This window comes from Lissotriton helveticus, chromosome 5_1 (assembly GCF_964261635.1).
Source record: "Lissotriton helveticus chromosome 5_1, aLisHel1.1, whole genome shotgun sequence".
NCBI lineage: Eukaryota > Metazoa > Chordata > Amphibia > Caudata > Salamandridae > Lissotriton > Lissotriton helveticus.
Window position 1 is genome coordinate 928060881 of NC_136065.1, and position 24996 is coordinate 928085876.

The window sequence follows — 24996 nt, forward strand, 5'->3', positions numbered from 1 at the left end:
GAGGTTAGGGGCAACAGCTTTTATGAGGTCCTCGTGAGCCTTATATAATTTAGCCTGAGAGTCTTTATTATTCACCCCAGTATCCAAGTCCCCCACAGTCTCCAAGACGGGAATTATCCCTTCATAGAGCCTAGGAAGTTTCTCCTTGCTAGCGATCAGGTGTTCCCACCTGATTCTTCTCCTGCTGTTTTCCAGGAGAAGTTCAGGTTTGCTCCCCTCCAAGGACGTCGTGGGAGTCTGGAGACCAGGATGAACGAGATCAAGCTCAAGTGCATTATGGTCACTATCCAACCTTTCCGTTACCCTGAGGTCCCGGATGGTTGGCCACTTCACCATTTGGACCAAGACATAATCCAAGCGAGATTCTCGTGTGTATATGTATATATATATATGTGTGTGTATATGTATGTATGTATATATGTGTGTGTATATGTGTATATGTGTATATATATATGTATGTGTGTATATGTATATATGTGTGTGTATATGTATATATATGTATGTGTGTGTGTATATGTATATGTATAGGTGTGTGTGTGTGTTAATGTGTGTATATGTATATATTCCGCTCCACTGTCTCAAAAGACCGGCCATCACTCATATATATAAATAAATTATTCCTATTCTGATTATTCTCCTTCACAATCTGCCCTCAGACAGTCATTGTTGCAAGGTAAGTGGACTTACCTGCTTTGGTCCACAAACTCATAGCACTCCATAAACCAGGAGCCATTGCAGTGGTTGTGCATTTCCTTATGGAAGAAGGATCCTGCTGTAGTCCACTAAGCTCCACCTCCATAGTGTGCTAACCAACAAAGCAGCCATCTTCAAATGGGAAACTATCCCACCTCCCTCTTTGCTTCTTCTCTGTCGCATTTTTAACATGTGAGTAGCAGAGTATGTGATGAACCCCATTGAGAGTAATTAGACTCTCATCGAAACACTTGTAGCTGTATATATCTTTGACAAAAAGAATAAGGGGTACTTTTATATGATCACACCCGTGCTATTCTTCAAGCTATATACAGTGGTTGCTGGAGCTAAGCGCAAGGTCTTTTTTTCTGTGTGCTATTTAAATGTTTGTTCTTTTGCATGAATTTAAACAAGATTTGGGCTCATCATAACAAATGAGAATGACCAATATTTTGAGTCTATGCATACCTGCAGCGGTTCGCCAGGAACCTATTCCTCCTTTTCTGAAGGAGAGCATTAGTCATGTATGCACTGAAATAGAGACCAGACTGTGGAAATATTTCTAGGTCAGATTTAAGGTTCCTTGAGTAAGGTGGATTACTATACTGTAGGAATATTAAGTGTCTGTTGGGTCTGCCTCGTTATAACCTACTCCAGTACTTTGAAGTTACAGTGTATTATATGTGGAGCTAGAGGAGTTTGATTGCCGACCCCACTCTCTCTATTATTATTCTCATAACCCATAAAAGGTGTAGAACTGAGATTTATGAAAAAATTATTTAAATTCTTTGCACAAAAGTAAACCCTTTTCCCCTTTAAATACAAAAAAGGTGTCCAGTGAGGTGGTTAGGCTTGGAGATTTTCCTTTCGATTGCAATTTTGTTTCCTTTTCCGCCACTCAATCTTATTAATGTTCTAGCCTCTAAATATATGTGAGGATTCCGTCCAATGAGTTGAGGTTGGAACCCCGTTGCTGCTGGTACCTGAAACGCATTCTCCCACTTCACCAGGTTTAATTTGTTGTCTACATCTAGGAAGGTAATTGCTTTATGAGTTGCGATCAACTGCTCAAGTTCTAAATCCTCCAATAAGAGGAGCGTTTGCAGCCAGAGGCCTACTTAGGATAAATCCCACCTGATACATGGATGCATTGTGCTCTGGCGAGACCTGCGTTTTGTATGGGATTTGTGTACGAGAATACCCACAATACATGCTTGTATACATACATCCATGCTCCTTAATGAGGAATGTTTCCACATTTATGATAATTTTTTTTCATTTGATTACATCCTTTCCAAAAATGTTGATACCTTGTCGAATAATGTTTAGGAAATCACTCTCACAAAAATAAAAAATCTCAATCTCTTTGATTTTAATGAAAATGTTTGTTGGTAGAACATCCCTTCATTGTATTAGCGCAACACCACGTTTGTGTGATCGCAATAACACCCACTCTAGTTACGGGGCTAGCCTATGATGTCCATGTTGCAGACTCTTACTCCGAACAATAGAAATAGTCTCCCCCTTCCATGTTCCACAAAGAGTTGATGGCAGCTACACATCCCTCAAAGCAAGCAGTAGTGTGGAGAACGTTTGATTTAGATGACGGATCTGTATCGGTTGTCATCTGCACAGAAATCAAAATTGAAATTTAGAGGTTGGGCAAGAGGAGCCAGTGACTGGATATAGACTATAGAAAGGTTGGGCACAAGGGCTACTTGGTCGCCAGTCCTCAGGCAATGGTATATATGGTTTAGAGTGGAATGGCTGAATGGTGGACCCATGAGACCAATATCCTAGAAAAGAGCGGATTCAGTTCAGGGCCATTCTAGCAGATCTGTTAGTGGAGTGCTGTTGAATGCTGTAGATAGGTGCAAGAGGACTACATATTTGTTATAACAGCAGCACATTGTAATGAAGGTGGGCCACTCTTATGTCTGTCATTTCACATTCATTTTCCTTTCTAATTACATTTTATATATGAGTATTAGAAAATTGCGTTACATTACCAAGATGAAATTTCAAGCCTGAAAATGGAGGTCACTGATATTGCAATGGATACCTTACACACAATTGAAAAATTGACTGGGCCCAGAGTTTAATAGGCATGTGCTGTGAGGCTGACTCCTGCTGGGCAAATTGAAGAAATATGAATGTGTTTGAATTTAATGGTCATTTGGGTGCAGCTGGGGTTGCTCACGAGTCTTGAGCGTAGTGGTTTTGGAATTATTTTAGTGCGGCGCTGTTGGCCAGTGGCACTAACTCATTAAAATCGTACAGCTTTTGAAAAAAATCCAATTATTGCTAAACAAATTAGCATAAAATAAGAACAAACACCTCCCCTTTGAATAGTTTGGGTCCCCTATAAACCTTTTTTTGTTAAAATTATGTCACACATTCCTAAATATATAAGTAGAGCTGCGTTATGATGTAATTTATATTGAGCACATTCTCAATCATAATTGTATCTGCATTCTAATAAATGACAAACCACAATTTCCAGTGCCTCTTCTCAGAGTATTATGTGAGCACGATCTATGCCTCAGCAGTTCTTTGCAGTTTTCTCGGTGTTACAGGGATCCTATAAATGTTTGCTCTTTTCAACACTGCCCAAAATGAGGTAGCAGTCAGCACTTCAAAAGGAAATGCCCCAATCTCTAATACTGAGCTGAAGTACTGCTCCTTAGAAATACAGAACACCAGAAGTAATGACAGGCGCATAGGTAATAATGTGGCAGGATAAAAACATAAATGCTTTGCCCCTAGTAGAGATAATGCCTTAGGTTTGTTCTGTGCAACAGAAAATGTTGCTGAGAATCCTATGCAGTGGAAAAATTCTCAAACTATTGGGACCTAATCAAGACTACAAATATTGACCTTAGAAAGTTTTCTGGTCCGATTAGATTGTCGTCATAATTATGTATTCGATGCAAATACAAATATATGATAGCATTTCCAGCTTGGCTGTTAAGAGGCCGTGCTTGACCTTGGGAAATTTGGTGAAGTTGTTTTGCTATGTCCTTGAATGTTTTCTGGACAGCCCTGTTTTCCTTCAGTTTTATAATCCTTCAAGGCAACTGGAAATCGTCTCTTCAGTGTATATATTCCTGGAAATCAGTTTAGTTTTGATGTCAAACTGAAACAAGCATTTGCAATGCAATAGGTCTTGCAATTGTTAAACTTTGAGCTATTGGTCTTGCAAATGGCAATGGCTTTTATTTGTTCAAAAACGCCATGCATAAGTAATGAAAAAAATGCGAGACCTATTGCATTGCAAATGCTTGTTTACTTTTTCTTTTAGCTTCTATCCAAAAACAATAACAACAAAAATTTAAGTAGAGCGCCGCCTGTGTAATTTAGCCAAATACAAAGTGTATAGAACTGCCACCATACAATGCATTCACTACAACTGTGAATTAACTAACAGAAATCAATTGGTGATGTAGAGAATGCTAGAAAGCCAAAAAGTCAGGCACGCCCAGTCCTTGGGATCATCTGGAATATCGTTTGGTGATATACCGGGGCGTATGGCGGAGGCCGTGGGGGAGCACTTCTGGTCAGGGTACAAAATCTATCACTGAATAGTTTCACTTGTGTATGGTATGCTGTAAACCTTAAAGTTTTAAAAATTCAAGTGCGTCCTCCGCTGCTGTCCCACAATCGCCAATCTGCACAAGATCCGACCCACATGCACAAAGGCACTATCGCTGACAATGCTGTTTCTCTCCGAAGTTAATGAAAGAAAATATGACCTTCCTTCAGTAGCCTGTTGCCTATTTACCTTTATGGCAGACGAGCAATTATATGATAATAAAGCCTCAATCACAGTAACGATTGATCCATTAAAGGCCTGCAGTATTATTAAACACGACTTAATATAGATCACGTTAACCCATGCACATGCAGCTGTCAACCAAACTATTTCCAAATCTATTAATAAAACTAGATGACACTTGATACGACATAGAAGATTCGATGTTAATGTGGTTATGGCGTAAAGGGGGGGGCGCAGATCGTGCCGAAAATGTGATGAAACACAGGATGTGTCTGTGGTGTACAAAATCAAGTGCGTGCATTACACTGTCGTCTTTTGAAGTCATAAGTAATGTGACGAGCGTGATCGGTTCTGTGGTAAGTGCGGTGGTGTGCCAAACGTAGGTGAACTTGGCTAAATCAACACCGTGATCGTAAAAAAGTGCCGTTTGCAAGCATTGAAAAGCATGACGGTAACAAAACTCACATGACAAGCGTAAAGGATTCTGTTGCCCGAGTGACTGTAAAGAAAACGAGCAGGGTGTTAAATACAATCCCTGTCCAGTAAAGGACATAACATAAATGGTCGGGTGGCCAGGGTGCACGCACTTGGTAACAGGTTGATATAGTCTCGAAACGCGAGATGCACGGTGTTCCAAAGAGTAAACCGGGGCACTAAAACCTGGAAGTGAATGTGACGTAAACTCGTCATGAGTGTACATATAATGTAATATATAAACAAGTAACTAAACTGTGTTAAGGTGCAAACGTATGATGTAGTGAAACGGTAAAAAATATTTAATAAATGATCTGAGAACCAAAAGTGGCAATAGCAGAAGGGAAAGTCTAGAAAGAGGGTAAACTACAAGAAAAACGAGTGGTGCACGCGCCACAGCGAGACGTGTGGTTTCAATTATCGCGCCTGTGTCCACATGAGGCCGTGAGCGGAGCTATGCGCCCGCCTTTGGCCAATTGCGTGCAGTCTTTCATAAAAAGACGCACGCAAAGGGCAATAGCGTGCCCCAAAATGAAAAACACACACTCTTGCGTGTGCGATTCCTAACTCAGTTTCTGAAACCCCCTACAAAAAGTCTTGTGCTGCGAGAACTCTGCTGCGCACTGCAACGCTAGGTGCTAGACCTTAAAATATCTCTTGGAAAAACTGAAGCTGGAACAGCTTTCCAAAACCTTGACCTTAAATAAATACATGTCAACAAAAAATCATATTTGGAGGCAAGTGCTTGAAAATGGATTTGGGTTCAGGTCGAAATGTTTGTATGGTGATATTTATGGAAGGTCAGTATTTTGGTAGTTAATGTAGTAGGGTTGATGTTTTACATTCTTTTTTTCATATTCTACCTTTGTGAAGTGCACAAATGTAGGAAATTTCTCTGCAAATTAAAATAGTTTTTTCATTCAGTTCCCTCCCTCGCACATTAAATATATAGGTGTTTACTCCACCCTCTCATACTTTACTGCATTAATTAATTTTCCCCTCCGTGACCCACATGTAATCTTTATACCAATTATAACAAAATACACCAAAACACCCCATTTTCAAATAAGTACTTGGGGAGTAAAGTAGTTTCACTGAACTTTTTCCATCAGTAGGGAAAAACTATTTTTAACTTCCTAGCCCTAAGGCAGAGTGAGAAATTTGGGAAATCTTAAAAAAATGTTTAGTTACCTTTTTCCTGTCATGGAAAACAATTTCATGTTAAACATCTCAACTTTCCGCATACCACCTGTGATAGTAGGTAATTTTGATGTAGGTTCCCACGCTTACCACATAATTCACTTTTGGATCACTAATGTGTAAAGGAAAACTATGGATACGTTCTGAAAAGAATTGAAAATGTTTGTGAATAATAAACTTGTGATTTGATTTTTAAGTAATTCACTATACTTGCAAGTAGCGCTTCTCTGACCCTTTCTCTGGGGAACACCCACTAGTTCTTGTTTACTACTGTGGAATTACCACACATGTGGTGGAAGATACAATGGACTTGTCCTTTCCTAAATCATTTTTCCTGATGTGATATGAGCCTTTAGAGCAGAAACACTACTTCACTTTATCTTAAAGGTTTGTTCGAAAGTTATGACACACTTGGGTGCTACCAAGAACTACCGCCTCTGGCATGGCAGTGCAGCCAGAGCACTGTTTGCGTTGCACACGCTTTTCAGAGTATGTGCCTCTCGTCAAACAACTTTAAATTGACCTAACATTTTGCAGATTCAGGTTTTGTGAATGTGGAATTTGTAAGTGCAGGTCCTACTTATTGCATGCATTAGTTTCACTTACATGTGTAACACGTTAAATGAATCCAGGACATATGTTCTTGATGCATAACTTAAGCCAACCCAGGTCGCCTTAACAGTGTAAAATATGTTTTTGTAGTACAGGTACATAAATGTACTCCGCACTAGGAATTGATTTGTAATTAACTGTTGATTGTCAATTAATGCAATATCAGTTTACTAAGTTCATGTGCTTGCAGGACAGGCCCACGTGTACCAACAGCAGTGAAGAGCAATCCCTCACATTAACATTTGTTATGTTACATGGGTATTTATAAGAGCGAACGTTCACCAACCGGTCTCTTGGCACTAAGGATCTGAGCAGAGAGATTTCAAGCAGAAAACATGTAGTTATATAAGTAAGCCAGAGTGAAACATAACATAATATAGCATTAGACCAGCCTCACCTCTTACATTGGAGTCTCCTCAATAGTGTCCAATTCAAAAGAAAATGGAGATGTTAAAAAATGGAACAATGGTAAATCAGGGTTTGGTACTTAAAAAAAAAAAGTATAATTAAACTTTAATTTTGCTTACATAATTTGTCCCCATCATTGAAATATGGTGCTTTACTTGCGCTTGATGTTACATATTCTGAAACATTTAAAATCATTAAAAAGAATGTTAGTAAATGATTTTTATCATTTGGGTGGTTGGATAATCCTTGCCATGCTCTTTTTAATTCAGCATCTTCTGGATCACATCACTCGTCACTTAAGATCAGGACATAACACGACCCGCATTGCAGCCAGACACATCACTCCATAGATGTGCCTGAAAAACTACTAACCAGCAGTTGTGAAAGGCAATCTCTCCCTGACTTGATCACATTTAATTACTAACCTGTCATGACAAATCCCAAATGCCTCCCTGATCTTTTTTCATCTGGAAACCCCACCCTGTCTACTTGCTGCTTTGCCTGTCCTGCCGGGTTGGGCTCTTGAAACAGTGTTTCACATGATCTACATATCAGAGACCAGGGTTGCACAGTGCGAAAGCCAGAATTTGGTAGAGGTCCACATATGAATCTCATGGTGCCTGCAGGTATGACTGTGACTGTGTACCAGTCACTTTACTTTAGACACTGGCTTGGGTGAGGCTGGGAAAGCAACAGGACATAGTCTGTCTTCTTGGTCTCTGGATTTCTCCTCTGCCATGAAACTGTGTCTAATCAAATAAAATATGCTTAATTCTTTTAGGAATTTAGAAAGACGTTCCATCGCACGGTACGTTCAATGTTATCTGTTGGCTTTAGTTAATGCTTTAATGCGTACGTTTTGGAGTCTGAGCCGGTGGGCATTAAAACAGTGATGAATAAGAGGTTTATGAAAATTCACAAATGGATTTAAGATGCTTAAAAACCATGTAGGTGGTGTGGTCAGGCTTTCCCACAGTGGCACGTGCTGTCTGCAAGTCTTGTCAATAATTTGTGGTGTCCTTGAACCATGTAGATACCTCTGTGTCAGTCATTGCGGCCAGCTTCCCCCGCTGCTAACGCCTGTGTGAACTGTATTTCTGCCCGCTTAGATTTCAATGTCCATGCACCACCTCCCACAGTAGCAATTGAAAATGTTGCGTTGCACTGCTCATGCTGTAGAAGATGCTTTAATTTCATATGAAAAAACTGGACTGCAAAGAGAATACTCAGAATATAGGCTGACAAAATATTGACCATATCTTCAAGCAAAATATTCAACCTGTTTTTAGATCATAAAGCCCTAATGTGGGACAGGGTTAGTTGATTGTTAATTTAATATTCTAACTCTAGTCCAAGCACATTTAGGGTGCACACACTTGGTACCGCTTCTCAATGGGTTTGCATGGTGGATATTTTGCATTCTGTTTTTACATCTTTTATCCTTGATGTTCAAGCTTCTATCCCGCATTCAATGATCTGGCATCAGTCCGTTTGCTTACCGTCATGGACTCTCCTGAAATCCTCAGGATGGCTACCTGCTGCTCTGCTCCTTGTGCACTGGAAGGCTTGCTCACTTCCTGGTAACTTCAAGAAACACTCTATAAGAAACCCTCACCTCCTAAACAAAAGAGGAGGTGAGGGTTTCTTGACCAGGTCCAAACCCCTAATTAACATATATTATATCCAAAAGAAAACCTTGACACTGGAGTCAAGTATCCTTTTACATATCTAGGTCCTAGCCTATTTGTAAGTCCAAGATACAATAGTGACCATAGCCTCTCCCCTGTTATCATTAAACTGGCCATCAAATCATAGAACTTGACTTTCCAGCAACCATCATTCATACCGTATAGATAAAATGGAAAGGTACCCCACAAGACCTTAGTGAAAACGCGAACTGGATTGTCTCCTTGTCATACTTGGTACCAAACTAGTTATCTGTTAAACTTGTTAATATGTATCTCCGTCAGGGCTGATTTCAGACTGCTGCCTCAACTGATCATTAACATGGGGTACAGTTTATATATGTTAATGAAACCCAGCTTGTTCTTCGTCTCTTGAACAATTTTGCTTGTCCTATCAAAGTTTCTCTGAGTGCCCTCGCGTAGTGGATGTCGGCCAACTACCTGAAATAAAATCCCACAATATTGCTCAGTGTTGCTGGCTCCCAGTTCTAGTAAACAGGTTTGCGGTGCTACTACATAGGCCAGTGTTGAACAGCTTCTAAGCACATCACATGCTAAGTCACCCAATTAACTCTGACCTGACCAGAAAAGTTTGAACATTAAATGTGGTCAAAGTCTATCATTTCAAATGGTAACCAATTATTTTTTCATTTCTGACTTTTCATTCATTGATCTTCAGCTGTTCCACCTCCATTCCATTATGTCTTAGTTATGGAAAATCATTCAAGGTTTCTAGTTTCAGTGTACCCAGACTGTCATAGCCATAGTCCCCTTGAATTCAAAAGAATTGACAATTTTTCGCATGGTCTGTGCTCCTTGCTTAGGAACCAAATTTCCTACGAAACTCTGACATTATCCTTTCATTAATGACACACCTTTTCAAACATCAACTGACATCTAAGCTAGCTTCTGTCTCCACTGGCCTGTTGGTCATTTCTTTCTTTCTTATTACCTGGCTCTCTCATCTATCATTCGAAGAGTAAGGAACACAGGGCCTTCTAGTTTTCTTTTATATCTTCTGGTGTTGCAGATTAATTCATCCGTGCCGGCACTTTTGTTACTCAATTTCAGTGGTGCCAGGAAATCCTTTGGGGGCACAAGTCCCCTGTAAAGGATACATCACGCTACATTTCTCTACATTTCATGTACTGCTAACGTCACTTGGAGACAAACCTACCAGTTTGTATCACCACATCATTTTTAACAAAATGTCCTTGTTCCCTAATGTATTTCTTCTCAATAATAAAGCTACATATTCTTTTTAATTGTGAAATGAAGCCCACAAACCTACGTTTGCACCTCCAAGATCTTCTACTGAATTTTAGGCAGTTCTCAAGGGCTTGCCTTTCTCACAGATTGTTATTTATTCAGACTCTAGGGATGATTTAAATTTGGCTTTTAAGATGGGTTCTTATGTATTACAGTTTTCGGAGCCAAGGAGTTCCTGTGAGGTATGCTCGTCAGTGTTAACTCTTTGATGTGCTCCCCACCCCCTCGCATTCTCCCCCCATAGAATTAACTATAATGTAATAAGCTTTTAATGCTATAACTTGGGTTAACAAAACCTGCATTCCTCATTATATGTGATACGAGAAGGTTCGACGTCTTCATAACCTGGGAGCCATTTGTACATCACACACGAAGCTCTGGGCTCCATAGGTTGTGGTGACGCCAACTGGTTTCAAGGTAACCAGTACTAACAAGAATTAACTCTCCCAGAAGCTCAATTACTATTGTTTTGTGAGAAAATGCATGCACTTGTCCTTTAAGAAAGCAGTGTTGTCATTTTTGTATTGTAATGAGTTTTCCTGCTCTTTGTTTTAGATTAATTGGGACAGCAATAGTCTACCTTAAGGAGCTCTTAGGTGGCCAGAGCAGATCTCTTCCTTACAAGGGTGTGGCACTTCTGAACGAGAAAGGACAACCATGTGGGGTAAGAATCTCCTTTAATATATATCTATATTTGTTTATGCGATGCCCCTAAACAGATTTGGTGGTAGATCACTCCGACTCAGTAGAAAATCTATGAAACCACCACCTCGGGCCCCTTCAACTAATCAACAAACTCACTATTTTTAAGAATCGCTTCCAAAAAATCCTGCTTTAGAAGCGAATATGACCACTTTATATGGGGTGGGTTGCCATTAACCTTTATTAGTACCTCTCATTCCCTTTCTTCATTCTATTTAATACCACATTCCCTTCCCTCCCTCTCCTCGTCTACCATGTCGATAAGACTGTCTTCTCGTTGGTATTTGGATCTATGCTTTACTCCTTTGCTTTCATTTCCACCTATTTTATCTTTCTTGTTTTTACAGTTTACACATGGTTTATTTCACTTTGTGATCTGTTTCAAGAGTGAAAGGGCCAACACACGCCAGGGGTTCCTGCAGATTTTCTTAGCCATGGTGCTAAGAATGTTGCTCTTAATTTATTTGCATTGCTGTACTTTATATGGGGCGAAGTGTTCTCACCTTTACGCACTTAGGATATTGTAAGCCATAGAGCAGTTACCTGACGTGCTAAGGCAGCAATCTATAGGCTGAGCACCCTTGTAATGTCACAGGGATCACAAGGCACTTCAATATGTATATTTGGGGGGCTTTTTAAAATGTATTTAATAAATGGGTGTTTTGCTTTGTATTGCTCGAGATATTTTACTTTTTCGCCCGTGATTACAAATGTGCTGTTAACCCTATTTGTGTCGGAAACGTTATTACAAGTTTATTTGAAATTGTGCCCTATGAGTTCCAGCATATAAAAACTCCTGCAAATATTCCAAAATAGCGATTTGCGCACACTGACATTAAAAAAATTCATATGTAATTTAAAAGCCATTCAGAGATGTCAAACTTGGAATTGGGTGCACTTTGTTCACCTGCCCGTTACCGCATCCACTGCCAGCGATTTCCATTTTATGTGTCTTCGAGGTCGCTGTGTATCAAGATTATGAAGGTGGTAACCTCTCACGCTACATCAGCTCCTCGAACAAACATTGCTCTGCTAAAAGCACTGCAGTTTCTTTACTTGTTCCTGCAGTCATCATTTCTTGTCATCTTCCTGCATTACAGAAGGTCCTTCCTGTAAGGAGACTCCAACTTGAGTAATCCATTGAGGAACTTGGCTGGAAATGAGTGTGCAGCACTGCTGCACTGTTCACTTGAACATTGCCATTATTTTCAAGGGAAGACTGGTCAGCTGCTGTTTAGGCTGCACTTCTCCTGTGCTTTCATTGCTGCTGGGTGCTTTGTGCCTTTCCTGGGTGTTTGATGGGAGGTTGCAAGGCTGATTGCTGTGAAAGGGAGTAGCCAGAAAAACGAAAATAAATAATCCCGCTTTGACCCATAACTTGATTTGTACTGGGCGAGCAAGCGGTATGATCCAGCCAGCGGTTCCTAACCTTTTGACTTATGTGGACCCCCACTGAATCATTACTGGAACCCCCATTGAACCATTGGAATCCGAGGACCCTCACTGAGTCGATACTGTAAGTCGTGACTCTTTGGTAATAGAAATGCCAAACAATAAGTAACAAATACAGAAACAAGCATTCTCCAAACAAATGTATATATGATGAAATATTTTATTTAGTTTACAACCCGATAATGGGAAAAAAACAAAGTTTTAATGAGGTTAGAACTTTTCTAAATTCAATTTGGGCCAATCATCGTCCATACTATATTCTGTTTCATGCACTTGTACTGTTCCCACAACTCAGTCTGAGGATAATAGCTTAACATTTAGCCTCCAATTTCAAATTCCTTCACATTAACAGGATGTTTTAAACTTTTCAACTTTAAATTGTGCTTCTTCATTTATATATAGTTTATGAATCTGTTAATTTTATTTAATTTTCTAAGCTGGCAGGGACCCCCTGTGTAGGGTTTGTGGACCCCAGGGGTCTCCAGACCACAGGTTAAGAATCACTGAGCTATTCCAATACAGCCTAGTCATTTTTGGCAAGTTGCTACCCCCTCCTCCCCTCTCCTACCCCAAGGAAATATTTAAGCCAATTTGGAATTTCTCAAAGCATATCTCAGTAGAGCCGTTAGAAAATTGGGTGTACAACCCAGAAATAAACCTAAAACTTCAAGAGCTACTTGTTGACAATGACATTCCCCAAAAGGGTTGGCTTTACAGGCAGTTCTGATGGGTCCATCATGAATTTTTCTTAAACTGTTGAGGTGTGCCAGATAGGTCTCCTTATTCCCAGAGGCAGTTTAGGCCCCAATAACACATTGTAGCAAAATAGAGCATCGTCCAGCTCGCTGTCGTAAACAGCAATGCATTTTACCAGCAGTTCAAATGATCAACTATACAACTTGACATGACCTCCAGCCATTTACATGAGACTGATAGCATTTTTCATTGTCCATCCTCTTTCAATTTCCCAACACTGTCCCCTCAAAGTAGATTTGCAGCCTTATTATACCACTGATTCTCATCGTGGGGCAAGTGAATAAAACCTGAGCAGTCGTGCTGAGTTGGAGAGCAGGACAATACCTGGCAGAAATCCCAGGCTTAGAACCCCGAGCTTCCACTCTGGTTACAGAGACGTTACATTTTTAGCGTGCAGACATATCCTTAAGGTTACACTGATCTCCAGGTTCTGGCCTCACACAGCAATGCTGATCATATTGTCGCAAGATGATTTGTCTCCATGTTAATCGCGAAATAACAGCCCTAGCAGCAACTACTTTAATTGCTGGTGAAATTTTCTGAAAAAAAGTATTTCATCCCAAATGCTAGCATTTTATTGTGGATAAATAAATTCAATTCATTAAAAAAAAAAGCCTACATATTTCTTAAAATTACTTTGTCACTCATCAACAGTTTACTTAAGTAAATCTACAAATGTGGTCCACAAATAACAGCTTATCTTATTTATCAAGTGCTCTCTTGTTCTAATGGCTAAACCGGAGCAGGATCTGGTTCACGTCTCATGTTTAAATCACCTGCCATGGATGCCCAGCATATGCTAATCATAGCCACCAAATATCATGGATGCCCAACTTTTGCTGCGATGACCAGAAAAGATAGCGGGGTCCCACATTTGACATGGATCTTCACCACTGTGCCCATGATGTCCCTAATAATGTATTTTCCTCAACTTAACGTATTTACTTTTTCATATTTTCTGCTATTTCTTATTCTCTTTTACTTTTAGATTTCTCCTTTGATCATTTATTATCCTTCTTTCATTCGTCATTCTTTCCTTGTTACCATATTTTTCAATCATTCCATCCTTCCTTCCCCCCTGTCCTTAATTTATTCCTTGGTTTGTCATCAGTTTCTTTACTTGTGACATTTTTTCTTCCATCTTTTTTCATTTTATGTTCTTTATTCTGAATCTTTCCATTCTTTGTCATCTTGTCTTCATCTGGCCATTCTTTGTTTGTCCTTCAGTACTTTAATTTTTTCCTCCAATATTTTGTTCTTTTATCCCTTCATCCTTTTCCTTCAAAATGTTGTCTTTCATTTGTTCACCCCATTTTTGCCTCACTTTCATACCTTTTCTTTGTCATTCCATTTAGTGCCTCTGGTTTCTTGTTCCCTAGCCCTTCACCTGTATGTCATTCTTCCTGCAGTGTTATTTGGGACCCACGTCTCTGATTAAATGCTCAGTTGCAAACCCCCGCTGTAGGGAATGGAGTGGTTTGCTTGTGTCATGCACCTTCAGGCAGATTCCACTGCTGCTGCCCATGCTGTCTGTTTTGAGTGTGATCGCAGCTAGCGCTGCTAGTAATCTTTGAGGTAATACTCAGGTGGCCAATGGCAATTGGATTTGGAGGTACCTATGAGTATGTGCTTATGCTGGCTGTAGAGACAGGTGAACGAGTCCCCTCTCATTCAATTTCATGTGTAATAAGGGGCTACTGTTCTGGAGTTGCTGGTCAGTGGTATCTAATTTTGTTGAGATATCAAACTGGACCAGGGACCACGAGGAGTGAGGGGTCCTGTTGTAGGATTCAAAGGGTCCCATCCATCAGTTGGATACCTGCTGTTTCAGTGGAGCTGCACAGCCTGATACCAGATAAAGGTTTTGCTGATCTTGTAGGATAGAGTTGACTTTAACTTGTTCTTTTGTATGGAAAGGTACTATTTGCTTACTCTTTTGGTAGGAATATTTGCAATTGATTGGTAGCTGGCAGAATCTTCTTGGGTGAGGACTGCTTTTATCAATATGGAAGAGGATGTGGTGTTACGGCCACAGTTGCTGTCTTTAATACTGGGGAACCATGTTCGAGACTCTATCAGCTCAACATCCTGTGATTCTGGGCAAATCACTTATCTCCCTGTGCCCCCAAAAAATTACGTGACCTTGTGTAATGTGACTAGTTCTCATGTGAGACACACCAGTACCTTCGGGTCGAGTTTGTGCTACTATATATAACTGAAAAAAGATGTGATCTTTTAAATTGTGATTGATTCTTTACAGATGGCTTTAATGATGGTGGACAATACAATGTTATATCCATATATGGTGGATTGAGGGTAGGGAGGTTCTGTAGGAGGACGCAGCCTCAAGTAGGTGCCCTCCAGTGTAGTGCACTGAGGCATACATGAGGCAGCAGCAGCTTCCTTTGTACTGATAGGTGGTGCTAGATTGGTAATCCGTCATTTCATCGAATTCCTAAAAGGAAGGAAGCCAACTTGGCGAAAAACAGACTAACCAAATGTCTGTTTGATGATTAGAAATTGTCAATATCAATTGCATCAGAAATGACAATGGTATTAGAGTTAAAAGCTACCCATTTATTGTCTTGAGCAATAACAGCTCGTATTTAATGGAAATATATCATGTGCATATTGTGAACAAGTTAATATGCTTTACGAGCATTTACAAACCAATTTAAAGAGCATAAACTCTTTGTTTGCCTTTTTGTTAACCAGATGGGTCTGGAGGCCATGTTTTGCTTGTTTACTTTGGCTTATCCGCTAAATTCAGTTCAATTTGTCTGTCAACGATTGCCACGGCTTTGCACCCGAGGAAATGCAGGACTAGGTTTTCCAAGCATCATTTGTAAACTTCATGTTCTTTCTGCCTGGCCCTAGCATGACATGTGGGAGTGATGTCAGAGTACCCTTATATTCAGGGCTTTAAGTGGGATGAAATAACTGGGGGAGACGGGGGCTCTCAATGGAGAGTGGCCGATGTAATTAGGGCGTGGCTTGAAAAGAAAGCTACAAATCTGTGCTTAGCATAGTGTGCCCTCCAACTGGCAATTTGCTGCTTCTGTCATTGCATCCAGATATATAATACAACAAGGAAAATTACACCTACAACAAGCCAGGACTATTGGCTTTGCCAATGGTTGTTAGTTGAATAAGATAAATAAGCAACAACAATGGCTTTGTTGTATAGAATATTGAAAATGGCTGACTGTGAAAGAACTATAAAGAGTCTCTTTGAAGTTGCATCAAAGGCAGCGAAGGGTGGGAAACTGCAGAGTTAAGATTTATTTTTCAACCTGAGGGTGAGGGCAAAAATGGAGAGCCTGGTAGGGACCCGTCTCAGAACCTGCTTTTTAGAACTCCCGATGCAAAGCACCAGCAGGACCCGGTCCACTTAAAGCCCTGCTTGTATTACTATCTTTTGTGCCAGTGAAAGAGGTATGACCTGCCTCTAACTCGAAACCTACACCACCCTTTACAAGCAAAGCACAATAAAACAAAGTCAGGCTTACATAAAAATCTAACAATAATGTCTTTAAGGCCCACCAAGTTATGAAAAAGGTGATGATTATTATGGGGTTCGTATACATTTTTTCAATGCATTAAAAGGCTACTTGGGGTAAAATGAATCCTAGCTTAACGATAAGACTACTATGGGGAACTTGCCTCTGAGCAAGAGGTGGACAAATTTCACCTTACTGATAAAGCATGTTTACATTATCTTCAAATATAAGCGGCCAAAACACGAATTGGAAGAGGGTTTTTTATGGGAAGCGCTAATAATGGATCTGAATTTATTAAAATAATTCCCAAGAACAAATGGGATCTTTAATCTGTTTAAACTGAGGATGCCCCAACCAAAAATGGAAAGAAGATGCCACAAACAGATGACCACACCAAGCAGCCGATGGTTCATTATGATCTTCAGTACAGATGTTATGTTATGTTATAAAGTATTTTATTACGCGCTCTGCTACTACAGAGTATCCTGGCGCGATATGTAAGCACTAAACAGACCAAATCCAGAAAGAAAGAAACCAAGAACTAAATGCTGAGATTAAAGAGATGGGTTTTTAACCCTTTCTTGAATCCCGCTAATGTAGCTGATGCTCTCAGGGAAAGCGGCAAGGCATTCCAGGACCGTGCTGTTTGGACAGAAATTGACTGACCACCCAGTCTTGCATATCTGACTTTGGGCATAGACATCAGACGGAGATTGGCCGATCGAAGAGCACGGAGAGGCGTGTAAAAGGTAAACCTCTTGTGCAGATATTGTGGGCCTTGCTGATGCAAGGCCCGAAAGGCCAGAACCAATGATTTGAACAGAATACGATGTGCCACTGGGAGCCTGGAGCTCTCGAAGATGGGCACGTGCACTAGTTCTCCGTGGAAGATGGAACAGAAGTCGCACGGCCGCATTCTGAATGACCTGCATTCGATTTATAAGGTATTTAGGGAGACCACTGTAGAGAGCATTGGCATAGTCGAGCCTTGCCAGGATCAAAGCACGCAAAACAGTCTCCTTCGCCTCCCTGTGGAGAAGTGGAAGGAACCTCTTGAGTGACTGAAGGGTCGCAAAACAGGTCGCAGTAAGTTTTTTTAGATGAGCTTCAAACTTAAGATCCTGTCCAAACCAGACCCCCAGGTTTTTGGCCGGGCCTCCGTGATCGCTAGGACATGCAGAATCAGTCGGCCAAATAAGATCCCTAAAATTGGCTGGAAAATTGCCATAAAATAATAGCTCAGACTTGTCCTCATTGCATTTGAGCTGAGCTGAGACAAGCCATCCGAAAACATTGGTCAGACAAGAACAGACAGGCCGAGCGTCTAAGCAGTCCTTAGGCCAGGTAAACAACAGCTGCGTGTCATCAGCGTATGACATTATTTTGGCTCCCCACTGCTCAGCCAGGTAGATCAGCGGGGTCACATAAACGTTGAACAGCAGAGGGCTTAGCGTCGAGCCCTGTGGTACCCCAGTGGTGAGCTTCTTGGATGATGAGGCAAATGGGGGCATCCAAACCTGCTGCGACCGCTCAGACAGAAACGAAGACAGCCAGGCCAGAACCGCACCCGACAGCCCCACCTCTGCCAACCTTGTCAACAGCTGGGCATGGGGAACCGTATCAAAGGCGGTAGATAAGTCCAGCAAAACCAGAATCGCTCTGCCGCCTCCGTCGAGACACTCCCTAATGGCCTCTGAGACTTCCACCAGAGCCGTCTCAGTGCTAAAAGCAGCCCTGAACCCCGATTGAGCCGGGTGCAGGGCATGAGAAGATTCAATGAAACTGTTTAGTTGCCTAAAAACGATTTTTTCACACACTTTCACTAGTGCCGGGAGCAACGATATCGGACGATAGCTGGAAGTAGCCAGGGGGTCTAGTCCGGGTTTCTTCAGCAAAGGAAGAAGTTTCGCCTGTTTCCAACAGAGAGGTACTGAGGCAGAAGCTAAGGACAGGTTAACAACCTGGGTAACCTCCTGATACACCAGGCTGGCCACTCCCCCCAGAACCCTAGCAGGGCACGGGTCAGAGGGTGAACCAGACTTTAGCGCCTCCAGAATGGCCTGCACATCAGCTTGCTGGGCTGGCTCAAAGGTGGAAAATTGGCTGACAGGTTGCTTCGCACCCAGATCAGTGATAGGTGGTGAAAGCTGAGGGGGACCACCGGAGTTTAAAAGCAACTCTTGAATTTTAGCGATCTTATTATCAAAGAAACATGACAGTTCCTCACACCACAGATCAGATGCCGGAAGAACTGGGGAGGCAGCACAAGGAGAGAGGAAGCTCTGAACAATGGCAAAGACTTCTCTGCCATTGTTGTCCGCCTTCTCAATCCTTCCTGAAAAATATCTACTTTTAGCAGCCTTGATTTCAGCATAATATACCTTCTGCGCCCTCTGCAGCTTGCAGTTAAGTTCAGGACAGAACTCAAGGCGCCAGGCACGCTCCAGCTTTTTGCACCCTGATTTGAGTTCTCTAAGAGCATGGGAGAACCAGCGTTTGGAGGGAGACGACCTCGTCCGCCTGCTACCCCCCTTATTAGTATGTAAAACGGCACTTTGTTCAACGCAAGCGTTAAATGATTCAGATGCAGACCACGCTCCGCACTGTGCTTTGGGATTTTGCCTGGCCGGTCACCCCTGCATCCTACTTTTCACTGTGCTGCACATGGCTGCTACTGCACATGGGCTGGGCGACTTTCCGGGCTTCGCCATACTTTTAGAGCCTCTAGCAGTGCTGCTTATCCTTTCTCAGCTCTTTCATGTTTCGACTAAAATTCCGATAGCATCAGCCTGAGGGTCACTGAGGAACAGGCTCCAGGTAAGATCTCTGAACTTCAGATCTGTGCACCAGAGTACAGTCAAGGAAGAGTGGAGCTAATGAACTATTATTTCCACTGACCGAATGACCCAAATGCAACCACGCGCATTGAGAGTAAAGATAAAGTTTAATGCAAACCCTTCAAATGATCCATCATGACTTAATTCAGAAAAGTCAACATTGAGGCAATGTTTCATGTCAGGAGAGGTTCCTTGGGTAAAGAATGTGGCTGGTTAGAGGCCTTCAAAATAGGAGAATGCACCATGACTGCTGTAGCCGGGCCATGATGTCTGGCTTTTCTGATGTCAGTGCCCTGAATCGTGGAGGTTCTCTGTACGGGAACGAGCAATTCCTTTGGGTGCCCCTGCCTAGCTCCACAGTGCCAGCTGGAGCTTTACTGGACGAGGATGCCCCAAGTTGTTCCTGTGCTTACAAGACTGCGGGCCTTTTCATTCTCCTATTGAACTTTTCTATATCCATCTAGACCACACTGCGCAAGGCTGCGCATTCTTGCATCTCGGAGGAAAACCGACCAGTGCCGCCTCCTCGTTTAGCCGTTGGAACTGAAGTTGGGTCCATTGTTCCCGGGAGACACTCCGTTCTCAGGAAGGTCTCCCTCACTATCTGCAGATCGGATCAGGTCTCTGTCTCTCCTCACCGTCCAGGCCTCGTTTGTCTAAGACCAGCACTGAGATGATGGATCTGGGCTCTCATACTCTTCTATGCCTCTTACTTCTCTTTCATCTGTTGATTTGATCAGCATGTTCTCTGGCAGCGACAAGCTAGGGTGAAGTTAGTCATCTATGTTACCTGCTCACGTCTTTCCCAAAACTGTTGGATAAATTCCAGGTTTTCAAGTTACTTCCGTAACAGCCGCCGTTTTCCACAGGCTCACTTATGGAGATGTAGTGGGCGGCAAATATGTGCTCCACTTAAACACCACAATATTCTTATGCGAAATATCTTGTTTATGTCTTACCCCTGAATTCAAGCCGAATTAATATTTGTGGTATGCTGATGGCTGGATTTTATGTATGGAAGGTTGATTTAGGGCAATCATTGTGAACTGGTAGTCAAGAAGTTCTACCCTACAAATGCGTAATATTTTACATTTTTGTAGTCTTCCAATGGGCATTTTTTGTTTTATGTGTGCTTTATTAGCCCTTGATTTCAAGGACCGTAATAATTTGAATTGAGGGTAACATACAATTATTAAATAAGGTTTGTAAACTATTTTTCTTTTTCTCTGCAGGCTTCGGGTTATTTTATTTTTTGCTGCGAAATTGAGATATTTTGTTTCACTATCTTTTACCAAATGTTTTTGATTTTTACACACCCATGCTTTTCTTTTCATACATTTCCTTTGACCACCTGAGTTTTATTAAAGGGTGTATCTACAGTTAGTGCACGAGGGGCATTATTGCACATGAATGCGCCAGCGCTAGTTGTCAATGTGCGCCAGAGTATGTTTGAGCGTTTGCGTCTGTGCGCTAATACAATATGAGCACAGATGCAAACGCACATAAACACAGAGCTCAAAGTCTGCACCAACATCACGGCACATTACAAGCCGATTCTCTGTAATGCGATCGGGCGCCTACTTGGGAGCTCATCGACCACTAGCGCCGGCGCAGTGATACGTAATACAGCCCCTGGTGTAGTGCGGTCCAGTCCAAGCATTCAGAGGAGTCTGCTGCATCCCAATAATGGCTCCCTTACAAGACCACCAGGGTAGGTGGACCCATTTCACTTGCCCATATTGAGGCCCTGGCACCTTGTATTAACATATTTTTTTACTGCTCCTGGTGCAGTTCTTTACCACTGCAGCCCGGCGTGTTGAGACGGAAGGTAGGCAGGTGTACCATCGGCTGCAGCATCCTCCCCCCTACAGCCATCAAAGACTTTTAGGGACGAGGAGAGGATGTGGCCTAACGGTTAGAGCGGTCGACCTCGAATCCACTCCCCGTCATACACCCCCCCTTACCCCAACCCTCCCTACCCCCCACCTCTCACCTCCCATGAATCACGCAGAACCCACCACCGCCCTCTTTTCTCCCCTGCCCTGCGACAGGTCCATCTCCCACCCTATCTCCCCCCCACCCTTACTCCCCACTACCCCACTCTCCCAACTAGTCTCACAGAACACACCTCCACCGCCCTGAGCATATCTCCCACGCCCCGCGACATGACCAAATCTCACCCTATCTCCCACCCCACTCTCACTCCCCACTACCCCACTCTCCCGGCCAGACTCTCGGAACACACTACCTCCCTTATCCTAACTGCTTATCATCTAGCCCCCCCATTCCTAGCCCCCATTATCCTACTGTCACTCTCACCTTCTCCAGCCTACACATCCCTCAACTCACCTGCGCCGCCTACCACCAGCACCATCACCTACGCTACCAACCTCCCCCTTCCTCATCCACGCCCCTTACTCACAAGCTCTCTCATCCATCGAATGCCACCCCACCTACTACGGCCGCAGAGCCCTGCACCGTCACGTGCACATCCCGCCCCAATCGATCCATTGCCCACCCCATTGCCCCACTCAATCACTCACCCACTGCTCTCAGTCCCAATACCATCCCCAATCCAACCCTGGACATGATCATATCCACCCTCCTACAAGTCAAAGAAGATCTTCACTCCATCAAAGAACTTCTTTTCGCACACCCCCTACCCACCACTTCCGCGCCCAACAAGTACACCACCCGCCCCTCAAACCATTTCACTCATCACTCCCCACGCTGGCCCTCTATCCCCGATTGCAAGGCCACCGGCCGCCCCCGTCGCACCCTAAACCCCCTCTCTGATCGAGACTTATACACTCTACTCCGTTCGTATGGCCCAGGTCCCACAAAACACCCACCCACCTTCCCATACCCACGATTCTCACAAATCCCCTCAGGCCCCCCACACTGAGCAACAGAAGCTCCGTCCCCAGTAATCTCAGAAAAGTCCCCCTCTCCCTAGAACACTCGTCCACTCTCCTCACCCCCAGACTAAAGTGTATCCTGCTCAACTGCAGATCGGCCCCGAGACACTCCTCCGGCATCGCGGATCTCATCTTATCAATGGACCGCGATCTAGCCATTCTGACTGAAACGTGGCTAACTGAAGCCTCCACACCTATAATGTACATACTAGTCCCCCCCCCAAATACCACATTATTAGACTCGACAAAAATGGCAAGACGGGCGGGGGAATCGCATGCATCTATAGGAGCAACCTCGCTGTTACGAAAGGTCCATCCCCCTCCCTTACCTCCTGCGAACTAATCTGCCTCGATATTACTAGCGAGGGCAAACCTGTATGTTCCCTACATGTCATCTACCACCCACCCGGGGACAACCTTACCTTCTCCCAACAACTCATGGACACGATAACCACCAACGCCGGTCGACAGATTACTCAAATCTACTTGGGAGACTTTAACCTCCACTGGGACGACCAGAAAGACGCTGTGGTGAATAGCCTTAAAACTTTCCTCAACGCGCTTGACCTCACCCAAATCTGCAACCGTCTGACACATGAAAAAGGCTCTATCCTCGACCTTATCATCGCCAAAGAAGGCTCTACCCAGCTGGAGGCAATCCAACCCTGTGACTGGTCAGACCACCACATTATCACCTTCTTCATCAACAAAAAGGTCAAACTTAACCCGGCTCAACCTACCAAAACAAAGATCTGGAATAGGGACATGAAGAATCTTAACCCAAACTCCTTGCCTGCCCACACAGGCAGTCTCCTACTTCCCCCGACGGACGTCTCTGATGTTCATTCTCTGACCGACCTCTACCTAGACACTATGACTTCAAAAATCAAAGAAGCCGCACCCCTGCAACTGAAGAGAGTCTCCACCAAGAACTCGAACCCATGGTATGATGGTAGACTCAATGAAGACAGACGTGCTATGCGCATGGCAGAGCGCACGTGGAGATCTGACCCCTCAGCACTGCACCTTAAAACGCTTAAGAATAAGAGAAACTCCTACTTCAGAAAAATCAAACGCTCGAAATCCGTCTTCTTTAGCCAACAGCTGGACCAAGCAAAAAACCGACCAAGAAAACTGTTCGAGTTAGTCAATACCCAAACCAAGACGCATCCTCTACAACCTAACAGCTCAACAAATGATATTCCAAGCTGTGAAGACTTTTCTGCTTTCTTCAAGCAAAAGACGGACAATATAAGAAGTGATCTCCTCAAGGATGTAAGTCGATACTCCTGCTCCATCTCCATAACTAACACTCAACCTAAAAACAACGCTGCATGGACGTCCTTCGACACCTATTCTGAAGAATCAATTCACAAACTGCTAGGCACCTTGAAGCCCGCTAATCACCTCACAGATCCCCTGCCTGCCAATGCTGTCAAAGCCCTCAGCCCCCTGCTCCTCCCACTCTGGACTAAAATCATCAACGGTTCCCTTCAACAAGGACTCATCCCAGACTCCCTCAAGATAGGGCAAGTCACGCCTATACTCAAGAAATCCACAGCTGACCCGGCCGACCTAAACAATTACCGCCCTATCACCAATATCCCCACTCTGGCCAAGTTGCTAGAAAAATGCGTACAACTCCAATTGACAAAACACATTGATCAGTTTGACCTCCTCAACCCTCACCAATCAGGATTCAGAGCAGAACATAGCACGGAAACGGCTATGACACACATAAATGACGACTCCCTCCAAATCCTTGATCACAATGTGTCCTGCCTCCTCATCCTTCTTGATCTCTCCTCAGCATTTGATACGGTCAAACACGAGAATCTACTGGAGCAGTTAAATACCAGAATGGGCATATCCGGGACTGTTCTCAAATGGTTCACATCCTTTCTACACAACCGATTTCAGAAGTTCAAGATCAACAACGCATTGTCCTCACCTGTGCCCGTAACACTAGGCGTCCCTCAAGGTTCCTCCCTATCCCCCACATTGTTCAACCTCGTCATGGAACCACTCACTACCTTGCTTCAAGCATCAAATGTACACTTCCATATGTACGCCGATGACACTCAACTCTACCTCAAGCTACAATCCCCGGAAGACATCAAACTTCTGGACGCCACACTAAGAAACACCCAAGCATGGCTGGCCGATAATCACCTTAAACTAAATGCTCTGAAAACTGAGTTCCTTCTGATCTCACCTCCTGCGAAAAAGGCCATCACCCAAATCTGGCTCAATCATCTAACCGCACTCAATGTCCAGCCCACCATCGTGGACTCTGCGAAATCCCTTGGCATCACACTTGACTCCAATCTCAACATGCAGCAGCATATTAGCAAAGCAACTAAAGGAGCCAACTTCCAAATCAACACTCTGAGAAAACTTAAACCCTTCCTACCACCCAAGGACTTCCAAACTGTTGTACAAGCCCTAGTCATTCCTCGCATAGACTATGGAATTGTGGCTCTCAGCGGGCTCCCCCTAACAACAACGGCACCACTAAGAGCCTCTCTGAATGCGGCCGCGAGACTCCTCACGGGCTCAAGAAAACACTCGCATATATCCCCTGACTTAAAAGCCCTGAACTGGCTGCCTTTTGAAGCCAGAGTTCAGCTGAAAATTGCCTGTATGACACACTCGGCCGTACACCACAAGTCACCCAACTACCTCACTCACAAGCTGACTATATCAGGAGGCTCA

The 24996-nt window shown here is 43.1% G+C and overlaps 1 protein-coding gene across 2 annotated transcripts in view; it reads left to right on the top strand.

Moving 5' to 3' along the window:
• The window catches only part of MYOF (myoferlin), a 680400-nt gene that overhangs the window by 175798 nt on the left and 479606 nt on the right, over positions 1 to 24996 (top strand). For both annotated transcript variants that reach the window (XM_078643399.1, XM_078643401.1), the window contains exon 4: positions 10672 to 10780. In XM_078643399.1, the coding sequence (XP_078499525.1) occupies positions 10672 to 10780 (109 nt within the window). The remainder of the gene's footprint in view (positions 1 to 10671; positions 10781 to 24996) is intronic.